General features: G+C 32.9%; 1 protein-coding gene across 1 annotated transcript in view; it reads right to left on the bottom strand.

Annotated features, from left to right (window-relative positions):
* The window catches only part of fstl5 (follistatin-like 5), a 336,564-nt gene that overhangs the window by 263,230 nt on the left and 60,754 nt on the right, over positions 1 to 12,580 (bottom strand). The window contains exon 3 of the mRNA XM_062039647.1: positions 11,241 to 11,437. Within this exon, the coding sequence (XP_061895631.1) occupies positions 11,241 to 11,437 (197 nt within the window). The remainder of the gene's footprint in view (positions 1 to 11,240; positions 11,438 to 12,580) is intronic.

Here is a 12,580-nt window from a genome sequence, read left to right as displayed (position 1 = left end):
AGAACTCTATGGGACATTGTGACTTTTGGTATTAGTGTTCCTGAAAAAAATGTAGCCAAACACACATACTGTACAGCAGATTTTTACGTGATGATAAATCATATTGCAGGTGTTTATTACACTTTGCATTCATATTTTGCTGTTTTTTACATTTTTGTTGTGTTTTTCTTGGTCTGAGAAGTAAAATATGTTCATATGTTGTTAATATTCAGTGTTTTATTGTTCATAGTTACAATTGTAAATCCCACTTTCTTTATTTCCATGTATATTTTTGGTGTCCCATTCAGTAGAAAACAGTAGAATTCCATTCTTTTTTTTTGAAAAGTGGTCTATCATAATGTTTTTAGAACTCTATCGTGACTTTTGGTATTAGTGTTCCTGAAAAAAAGGGACCCAAACACACATACTGTACAGCTGAATACTCTTTGCATTCATATTTAGCTATTTTTTTACATTTTTGTTGTGTTTTGCGTGGTCTGAGATGTAAAATATGTTCATATGTTGTTAATATTCAGTGTTTTATTGTTCATAGTTAATATTGTAAATCCCACTGTCTTTATTTTCATGTACATTTTGGGTGTCCCATTCAGTAAAAAACTGTGAAATTTAATTTAAAAAAATTTAGGTTGTCTGTCATAACGTTTTTAGAACTCTATCTGACATTGTGACTTTTGGTATTAGTGTTCCTGAAAAAAAGGGACCCCAACTCACATACTGTACAGCTAAATGTGTATATATCATTTATACACACATACACATTGGCCCCCCCCAGACACATTTTTCTCTCTCAATGTGGCCCCTGAGTCAACATATTTGCCCAGCTCTGCTTTAAGGGATGAGGTAACAACTAACCCAGACTGACCGTACATCTCTTGTATTTTCTCTAATAAAAAGCATCTTTTATTGACTTAGCATTTGGCTCAGGGGTTCCTGTCAGACTGACACCCGTGCAAAATGTAAAAATATGTAAATATTATGAAGAGATGTCAAATCCGGCGCGGTCATTCCGGTGAAGTGCAGTCGATGAAAATGGATAGAAAAAAATAAAAAAAGAGGGAAGAGGGCACTGACAAAACTAAACAAAAGCCAAACCCTCCAGAGAAGTAATATTGGATGGATCGGAGTTTGATTCTGCAGGAGATTCATCATCTCATGCTTGACAAGAACGCCTCCGCTGAGTGTGAGGCTCCTCTGACACCGCCAAAGATGCATCAGCCGCCAGCGGAGCTGAAGAGGACTCACTCGGCTCTCACGGCTTGTTCATGCTCAACATAATCCATCAGCGATAAAAGCTGCAACAGTCCTTTTTAGGCAAGTCGAAGATCCTTTACATCAGTGGTCCCCAACCTTTTTGTAGCTGCGGACCGGTCAACGCTTGAAAATTTGTCCCACGGACCAGGGGGGTTATTTAAAAACTTTATTTGTATGTATTTATTTTTTTCATAAAGAAATACAATCATGTGTGCTCACGGACTGTATCCCTGCAGACTGTATTGATCTATATTGATATATAATGTATATGTTGTGTTTTTATGTTGATTTAATTTTTTTTTTTTTTTCTTTTTTTTTTCCATAAAGAAATACAATCATGTGTGCTTACGGACTGTATCCCTGCAGACTGTATTGATCTATATTGATATGTAATGTATATGTTGTGTTTTTATGTTGATTTAATTATTTTATTTTATTTTTTTCCATAAAGAAATACAATCATGTGTGCTTACGTATCCCTGCAGACTGTATTGATCTATATTGATATATAATGTATATTTTGTGTTTTTATGTTGATTTTATTTTATTTTTTTATTTTTTATTTTTATTTTTTTCATAAAGAAATACAATCATGTGTGCTTACGGACTGTATCCCTGCAGACTGTATTGATCTATATTGATATATAATGTATATTTTGTGTTTTTATGTTGATTTAATTATTTTATTTTATTTTTTTTCATAAAGAAATACAATCATGTGTGCTTACGTATCCCTGCAGACTGTATTGATCTATATTGATATATAATGTATATTTTGTGTTTTTATGTTGATTTAATTATTTTATTTTATTTTTTTCCATAAAGAAATACAATCATGTGTGCTGACGTATCCCTGCAGACTGTATTGATCTATATTGATATATTATGTATATTTTGTGTTTTTATGTTGATTTAGTTTTTTTTTTTTCATAAAGAAATACAATCATGTGTGCTTACGGACTGTATCCCTGCAGACTGTATTGATCTATATTGATATATAATGTATATTTTGTGTTTTTATGTTGATTTAATTTTTTTTTTTTCTTTTCTTTTTTTTTTTCATAAAGAAATACAATCATGTGTGCTTACGGACTGTATCCCTGCAGACTGTATTGATCTATATTGATATATAATGTATATTTTGTGTTTTTATGTTGATTTTATTTTATTTTTTTATTTTTTATTTTTATTTTTTTCATAAAGAAATACAATCATGTGTGCTTACGGACTGTATCCCTGCAGACTGTATTGATCTATATTGATATATAATGTATATTTTGTGTTTTTATGTTGATTTAATTATTTTATTTTATTTTTTTTCATAAAGAAATACAATCATGTGTGCTTACGTATCCCTGCAGACTGTATTGATCTATATTGATATATAATGTATATTTTGTGTTTTTATGTTGATTTAATTATTTTATTTTATTTTTTTCCATAAAGAAATACAATCATGTGTGCTGACGTATCCCTGCAGACTGTATTGATCTATATTGATATATTATGTATATTTTGTGTTTTTATGTTGATTTAGTTTTTTTTTTTTCATAAAGAAATACAATCATGTGTGCTTACGGACTGTATCCCTGCAGACTGTATTGATCTATATTGATATATAATGTATATTTTGTGTTTTTATGTTGATTTAATTTTTTTTTTTTCTTTTCTTTTTTTTTTTCATAAAGAAATACAATCATGTGTGCTTACGGACTGTATCCCTGCAGACTGTATTGATCTATATTGATATATAATGTATATGTTGTGTTTTTATGTTGATTTAATTATTTTATTTAATTTTTTTCCATGAAGAAATACAATCATGTGTGCTTACGTATCCCTGCAGACTGTATTGATCTATATTGATATATAATGTATATTTTGTGTTTTTATGTTGATTTAATTTTTTATATTTTTTTTTTTTTTTTTTTTTTTCATAAAGAAATACAATCATGTGTGCTTACGGACTGTATCCCTGCAGACTGTATTGATCTATATTGATATATTATGTATATTTTGTGTTTTTATGTTGATTTAGTTTTTTTTTTTTCATAAAGAAATACAATCATGTGTGCTTACGGACTGTATCCCTGCAGACTGTATTGATCTATATTGATATATAATGTATATTTTGTGTTTTTATGTTGATTTAATTTTTTTTTTTTCTTTTCTTTTTTTTTTTCATAAAGAAATACAATCATGTGTGCTTACGGACTGTATCCCTGCAGACTGTATTGATCTATATTGATATATAATGTATATGTTGTGTTTTTATGTTGATTTAATTATTTTATTTAATTTTTTTCCATGAAGAAATACAATCATGTGTGCTTACGTATCCCTGCAGACTGTATTGATCTATATTGATATATAATGTATATTTTGTGTTTTTATGTTGATTTAATTTTTTTTTTTTTTTTTTTTTTTTTTTTTTTTTCATAAAGAAATACAATCATGTGTGCTTACGGACTGTATCCCTGCAGACTGAATTGATCTATATTGATATATAATGTATATTTTGTGTTTTTATGTTGATTTAATTATTTTATTTTATTTTTTTTCATAAAGAAATACAATCATGTGTGCTTACGGACTGTATCCCTGCAGACTGTATTGATCTATATTGATATATAATGTATATTTTGTTTTTTTATGTTGATTTAATTATTTTATTTTATTTTTTTTCATAAAGAAATACAATCATGTGTGCTTACGGACTGTATCCCTGCAGACTGTATTGATCTATATTGATATATAATGTATATTTTGTGTTTTTATGTTGATTTAATTATTTTATTTTATTTTTTTTCATAAAGAAATACAATCATGTGTGCTTACGGACTGTATCCCTGCAGACTGTATTGATCTATATTGATATGTAATGTATATTTTGTGTTTTTATGTTGATTTAATTATTTTATTTTATTTTTTTCCATAAAGAAATACAATCGTGTGCTTACGGACTGTATCCCTGCAGACTGTATTGATCTATATTGATATATAATGTATATTTTGTGTTTTTATGTTGATTTAATTATTTTATTTTATTTTTTTCCATAAAGAAATACAATCATGTGTGCTTACGTATCCCTGCAGAATGTATTGATCTATATTGATATATAATGTATATTTTGTGTTTTTATGTTGATTTAATTTTTTTTTTTCATAAAGAAATACAATCATATGTGCTTACGGACTGTATCCCTGCAGACTGTATTGATCTATATTGATATATAATGTATATTTTGTGTTTTTATGTTGATTTAATTATTTTATTTTATTTTTTTCCATAAAGAAATACAATCATGTGTGCTTACGTATCCCTGCAGACTGTATTGATCTGTATTATTATATTATGTATATTTTGTGTTTTTTATGTTGATTTAATAAAAAAATAAAAAATAAACATTTTTATTTTCTTTTTTACATTTGTTATGCGGCCTGGTACCAATCGGTCCGCGGCCCGGTGGTTGGGGACCACTGTTTGACTTGACAAGAGCGCTGTTCTTAGGGACCTACTGCAAACATGTTCGTCAAAGATTATCTATATCAGTGGTTCTCCTAATTTTGTCACCAAGTAACAAGTAAAAACAGCATAACAATCAAGTCTAATACAGGATCTTTGACTCTTGTATTTTTGTGTTGCATTTAGTCTAGAAAACAGCAGAAAACAGCTGTAAGTGTAACAAATGATCTTTGGCTAGTGTTTTTTTTTTTTTGTAGTATAACCTTAAAAACAGCACTGCCCCTGTCAAATAAAGGATCTTTGACTTTTTTTTGCAGTGGGTTTTAAAAACAGCAGAAAACTCATGGCATATAGACAAGTTTTTTTTCCACCAGGTCGTTAAAAATAGAATAACATTCAAGTCTAATACAGGATCTTTGACTCTTGGTTTTTTTGCATGTAGTCTATAAAACAGCAGAACACATCTGTATTATACATGATCTTTGGCTAGTGTTTTTTTGTAGTATAACCTTAAAAACAGTACTGCCCCTCTCAAATAAAGGATCTTTGACGAGAGTTTTTGCATTTGGTCTTTTTTTAAAAAACAGCCAAACAAACTAGTCAGAGATCTTCTATATCAGTGGTTCTCCTAATTGTGTCACCAAGTAACAAGTAAAAAGAGCATAACAATCAAGTCTAATACAGGATCTTTGACTCTTGTATTTTTTTGTTGCATTTAGTCTCGCAAACAGCTGTATGTGTAACAAATGATCTTTGGCTAGTGTTTTTTTTGTAGTATAACCTTAAAAACAGCACTGCCCCTGTCAAATAAAGGATCTTTGACTTGTTTTTGCTGTAGGTTTTAAAAACAGCAGAAAACTCCTGACATATAGACGAGTGATTTTGCACCAGGTCGTTAAAAATAGTATAACAATCAAGTCTAATACAGGATCTTTGACTCTTGGTTTTTTTGCATGTAGTCCATAAAACAGCAGAACATATCTGTATTATAGATGATCTTTGGCTGCTGTTTTTGTAGTATAACCTTAAAAACAGCACTGCCCCTGTCAAATAAAGGATCTTTGACTTGTTTTTACAGTAGAATTTAAAAACAACAGAAAACTCCTGACATATAGACAAGTGTTTTTGCACCAGGTCGTTAAAAATAGTATGACATTTAAGTCTAATACAGGATCTTTGACTCGTGTTTTTTTGCATGTAGTCTATAAAACAGCAGGACAAATCTGTATTATAGATGATCTTTGGTTAGTGTTTTTTTTAAGTATAACCTTTAAAACAGTACTGCCCCTCTCAAATAAAGGATCTTTGACGAGAGTTTTTGCATTTGGTCTTTTAAAAAAAAACAGCCAAACAAACCAGACATATAGACAATCTTTGAATAGAGTTTTTTTACTACGACCTTAAAAACAGTAATCTGGTCGGATAAAGTAGTACTGCCCCTGTCAAATAAATGATCTTTGACTTGTTTTTTGCTGTAGGTTTGAAAAATAATAGAAAACTCCTGACATATAGACGAGTGATTTTGCACCAGGTCGTTAGAAATAGTATCACATTCACGTCTAATACAGGATCTTTGACTCGTGTTTTTTTGCATGTAGTCTATAAAACAGCAGAACACATCTGTATTATAGATGATCTTTGGCTGCTGTTTTTGTAGTATAACCTTAAAAACAATATTGCTTCGCTCAAATAAAGGATCTTTGACGATAGTTTTTGCATTTGGTCTTGTTTTTAAAAACAGTCAAACAAACCAGTCATATAGACAATCTTTGAATAGTGTTTTTTTACTATGACGTTAAAACAGTTATCTGGTCGTATAAAGTAGAACTGCCCCTGTCAAATAAATGATCTTTGACTTGTTTTTTGCTGCAGGTTTGAAAAATAATAGAAAACTCCTGACATATAGACAAGTGTTTTTTGCACCAGGTCTTATAAATAGTATAACAATCGAGTCTAATACAGAATCTGTGCATCTTGTTTTTTTGTCTATAAAACAGCAGAACACATCTGTATTATAGATGATCTTTGGCCGCTGTTTTTGTAGTATAAAGTCCTCTTGTCAAACAAAGGATCTTTGACGAGACTTTTTGCATTTGGTCTTTAAAAACAGCCAAACAAACCCGTTATATAGACAATCTTTGAATAGTGTCTATTTTTCAGTACCATCTTAAAAACAGTATTCTAGTCGGATAAAGTAGTACTGCCCCTGTCAAATAAAGGATCTTTGACTTGCATTTTTGCCATGGGTTTTAAAAACAACAGAAAACTCCTGACATATAGACGAGTGTTTTTGCAAAAGGTCTTTAAAAGTAGTACAACAATCAAGTCTCATACAGGATCTTTGACTCTTGTTTTGTGTCTATAAAACAGCAGAAAGCATCTGTAATATAAATGATCTTTGGCTAGTGTTTTTTTAAGTATAACCTTGAAAACAGTACTGCCCCTGTCAAATAAATTTGCATTTGGTCTTTAAAAACAGCCCAACAAACCAGTCATATAGACAATCTTTGACTAGAGTTTTTTTCTTCTTTTCTATCACCTTAAAAACAGTAATCTGGTCATATAAAGTAGTACTGCCCCTGTCAAATAAAGGATCTATGACTTGAGTTTTTGCCATAAGTTTTAAAAACAACAGAAAACTCCTGACATAAAAACGAGTGTTTTTGCACCAGGTCTTTAAAAATAGTATAACATTCAAGTCTAATACAGGATTTTTGACTCTTGTTTTTGTCTATAAAACAGCAGAACACATCTGTATTATAGATGATCTTTGGCTGCTGTTTTTGTAGTATGACCTTAAAAACAGAAGTCCTCTTGACAAACAAAGGATGTTTGACGAGAGTTTTTGCACTTGGTATTTAAAAACAGCCCGACAAACCAGTCATATAGACAATCTTTGAATAGTGTTTTTTTGTTAGTACAACCTTAAAAACAGTAATCTGGTCAGATAAAGTATCTTGGACTACAGTTTTGCAGTAGATCTTAAAAACTACAGAACACTCCTGTCACATAGAAGATCTTTGACTAGAGTGTTTGCAATAGGTCCATAACAACTGTATAACAATCGAGTCTCATACAGGATCTTTGACTCTTGTTTTTTTGCATTTAGTCTATAAAACAACAGAAAGCATCTGTAATATAAATGAATTTGTTGCAAATGGCTAGTGGGTTTTTTTAAGTATAACTTTGTAAACAGTTTTTAAAATCTAGTGCAAAACTGTAGTCCAAGATACTATATCTGACCAGAAGACTTTTTTAATGGTTGTACTAAAAAAATTAAAACAATAAATAAATTAAAAATTAAAAAACACAATTAAGAGATTGTCTATATCAGTGGTCCCCAACCTTTTTATACTTGCAGACCGGGTGTGGGGGGGTAGTTTTTTTTGTTTTTGTTTTTTTTTGTCATAAAGAAATACAATCATGTGTGCTTATGGACTGTATCCCTGCAGACTGTATCGATCTATATTGATCTATAATGTATATATTGTGTTTTTTATGTTGATTTAATAAAAAAATAAATATATATATATATATTTTTTATTTTTATTTATTTATTTTTTTTAATTTCTTGTGCGGCCGGCCGCGGCCCGGTGGTTGGGGACCACTGGTCTATATGACTGGTTTGTTCGACTGTTTTTAAAGACCAAATGCAAACACTCTCATCAAAGATCCTTTATTTGTCAAGAGGACTTCTGTTTTTAAGGTCATACTACAAAAACAGCAGCCAAAGATCATCTATAATACAGATGTGTTCTGCTGTTTTATAGACTAAATGCAAAAAAACAAGAGTCAAAGAACCTGTATGAGACTCGATTGTTATACAGTTGTTATGGACCTATTGCAAACACTCTAGTCAAAGATCGTCAATGTGACAGGAGTGTTCTGTAGTTTTTAAGATCTACTGCAAAACTGTAGTCCAAGATACTTTATCTGACCAGATTACTGTTTTTAAGGTTGTAGTAAAAAAAAAACAATATTCAAAGATTGTCTATACGACTGGTTTGTTGGGCTGTTTTTAAAGACTAAATGGGAAAAAACTCGTCAAAGATCATTTATTTTACAGATGCTTTCTGCTGTTTTAAAGACTACATGCAAAAAACCATGAGTCAAAGATCCTGTATTAGACTTGATTGTTATACTATTTTTAACGACCTGGTGCAAAAACACTCTTCTATATGTCAGGAGTTTTCTATTATTTTTTAAACCTATGGCAAAAGCTCTAGTCAAAGATCCTTTATTTGACAGGGGCAGTACTACTTTATCTGACCAGATTACTATTTTTAAGGTCGTGCAAAAAAACAACAACACTATTCAAAGATTGTCTCTATGACTGGTTTGTCGGGCTGTTTCTAAAGACCAAATGCAAAAAAACTCTCATCAAAGATCCTTTATTTGACAGGGGCAGTACTGTTTTCAAGGTTATACTTCAAAAAAACACTAGCCAAAGATCATTTATATTACAGATGCTTTCTGCTGTTTTATAGACTAAATGCAAAAAAACAAGAGTCAAAGATCCTGTATTAGACTCGATTGTTATACAGTTGTTATGGACCTATTGCAAACACTCTAGTCAAAGATCGTCAATGTGACAGGAGTGTTCTGTAGTTTTTAAGATCTACTGCAAAACTGTAGTACAAGATACTTTATATGACCAGATGACTCTTTTTAAGGTTGTAGTAAAAAAAAAAAATATATATTCAAAGATTGTCTATACGACTGGTTTGTTGGGCTGTTTTTAAAGACTAAATGGAAAAAAACTCTCGTCAAAGATCATTTATTTTACAGATGCTGTCTGCTGTTTTAAAGACTACATGCAAAAAAACATGAGTCAAAGATCCTGTATTAGACTTGATTGTTATACTATTTTTAAATACCTGGTGCAAAAACACTCTTCTATATGTCAGGAGTTTTCTATTATTTTTTAAACCTATGGCAAAAACTCTAGTCAAAGATCCTTTATTTGACAGGGGCAGTACTACTTTATCTGACCAGATTACTGTTTTTAAGGTCGTACAAAAAAACAACAACAACACTATTCAAAGATTGTCTCTATGACTGGTTTGTTGGGCTGTTTCTAAGGACCAAATGCAAACAAACTCTCATCAAAGATCCTTTATTTGACAGGGGCAGTACTGTTTTCAAGGTTATACTTAAAAAAAACACTAGCCAAAGATTATTTATATTACAGATGCTTTCTGCTGTTTTATAGACTAAATGCAAAAAAAAACAAGAGTCAAAGATCCTGTATTAGACTTGATTGTTATACAGTTGTTATGGACTTATTGCATACACTCTAGTCAAAGATTGTCAATGTGACAGGAGTGTTCTGTAGTTTTTAAGATCTACTGCAAAACTGTAGTCCAAGATACTTTATCTGACCAGATTACTGTTTTTATGGTCGTACTAAAAAAAAATAAAAAAAATATTAAGAGATATGGTGGGTTTGTTTGGCTGTTTTTAAACACCAAATGCAAAAACTCTCGTCAAAGATCCTTTATTTGACAGGGGCAGTACTGTTTTCAAGGTTATACTTAAAAAAAAAACAAGCCAAAGATAATTTATATTACAGATGCTTTCTTCTGTTTTATAGACGACATACAAATAAACAAGAGTCAAAGATCCTGTATTAGACTCAATTGTTATGCAGTTGTTACGGGCCTATTGCAAACACTCTAGTCAAAGATCTTCTATGTGACAGGAGTGTTCTGTAGTTTTTAAGATCTACTGCAAAACTGTAGTCCGAGATACTTTTTCTGACCAGATTACTGTTTTTATGGTCGTACTAAAAAACAACAAAAAACTATTAAGAGATATGGTGGGTTTGTTTGGCTGTTTTTAAAGATCAAAAACCAAAAAACTCTTGTCAAAGATCCTTTGTTCGACAAGAGGACTTCTGTTTTTAAGGCCATACTAGAAAAACAGCAGCCAGATGTGTTCTGCTGTTTTATAATGACACACAAAGGTCATACTAAAAAAAAACTAATAAAAAAAAAACAGAAGTCAAAGATCCTCTTTTTGGCAAGACCTCACTGCTGTACCTACTAACCCACCAGTGCCTCCATGGAAATGCCCCCCTCTACCTCAAAGAACTACTTACCCCCAAATCCTCCAGTCGACACCTCCGCTCCGGACAGACTAACCTCCTCCAACCTCCGAGGACAAAGCTACGAACAATGGGAGACCGGGCTTTCTGCTCTCCCTGACCACCTGAGGGCACCACAGACTGTGGATGCTATTAAAAAAGGCTTAAAAACCCTTCTTTTAAAAAAAGCCTTTTTTTAGATATATGCATACTCGTTTTTGCTATGTGGCTGTTCGAGGTTTTATTTTTTTATTATATTTTTATTTTTATTTTTTGTAACACACTGTAGCACTTTGAGGTTGTTTACTCAACATCTATTATTATTATTATTATTACTGTTTTAGTCTTTTACTTTTACTCCTCCAACTTTGTCAGGGTTGACTGCTAAAACGTCAGCCAAAGATCCTCTATATGACAGGATGTATATAAGCGTAATACCTGGGAAAGTTCCGCAGCGGAGACGTGAGCGTCGCCGTCCGCGTCGAAGCCTTGGAACATCTCGTCCACCAGTTGCTTCCTGGCGGCCATGTTGTCCCGGTGGGCGCCGTGGACCTTTGACCCCTGGTAGAGTTTGTCGTACAGCTCCAGCATCGCCACTTTCAGCCTGCGGAAGTCGCTCAGCCCGCAGTTGTCATCTGGGAGAAAAAAAGCGGGAGAAAAAGCCACCATTTAGACGGGGGAAGCCAAATTAAAATGGTGATTAGCGTTGGCGTGTTGAAAGAAGGCGTGATTACAAACGCCATTGTTCAATTATGCAACGCTTGCAAACACTCTTGCATCATTGACACACCCAGATGGTCTTGAACGCTACTCTGATAACATGTTGTGTCGGACAGGACGCTTCACACTAACGTCATGGCTAGAGATGTCACGTGACAGGAGTCATGTGACAAGAGTCATGAGACAGGAGTCATGTGACAGGAGTTATGTGACAAGAGTCATGTGACAAGAGTCACGTGACAGGAGTCATGTGACAAGAGTCATGAGACAGGAGTCATGTGACAGGATTCATAGGACAAGAGTCATGTGACAAGAGTCATGTGACAGGAGTCATGTGACAAGAGTCATGTGACAAGAGTCATGTGACAGGAGTCATGTGACAAGAGTCACGTGACAGGAGTCATGTGACAAGAGTCACGTGACAGGAGTCACGTGACAGGAGTCATGTGACAGGAGTCATGTGACAAGAGTCATGTGACAGGAGTCATGTGACAGGAGTCATGAGACAGGAGTCATGTGACAGGATTCATAGGACAAGAGTCATGTGACAAGAGTCATGTGACAGGAGTCATGTGACAAGAGTCATGTGACAGGAGTCATGTGACAAGAGTCATGTGACAGGAGTCATGTGACAGGAGTCATGTGACAAGAGTCATGTGACAAGAGTCACATGACAGGAGTCACGTGACAAGAGTCATGTGACAAGAGTCACGTGACAGGAGTCATGTGACAGGAGTCATGTGACAGGAGTTATGTGACAAGAGTCATGTGACAGGAGTCATGTGACAAGAGTCATGTGACAATAGTCATGTGACAATAGTCATGTGACAGGAGTCATATGACAGGAGTCATGTGACAAGAGTCATGTGACAAGAGTCACGTGACAGGAGTCACCTGACATGAGTCATGTGACAAGAGTCATGTAACGGGAGTCACGTGACATGAGTCATGTGACAGGAGTCATGTGACATGAGTCATGTGACAGGAGCCACGTGACATGAGTCATGTGACAGGAGTTATGTGACAAGAGTCATGTGACAGGAGTCATGTGACATGAG

Source organism: Entelurus aequoreus, linkage group LG28, assembly GCF_033978785.1.
Source record: "Entelurus aequoreus isolate RoL-2023_Sb linkage group LG28, RoL_Eaeq_v1.1, whole genome shotgun sequence".
NCBI lineage: Eukaryota > Metazoa > Chordata > Actinopteri > Syngnathiformes > Syngnathidae > Entelurus > Entelurus aequoreus.
The sequence above is the reverse complement of the archived record's forward strand: the minus strand, read 5'-3'. Positions and strand labels throughout refer to the sequence as shown.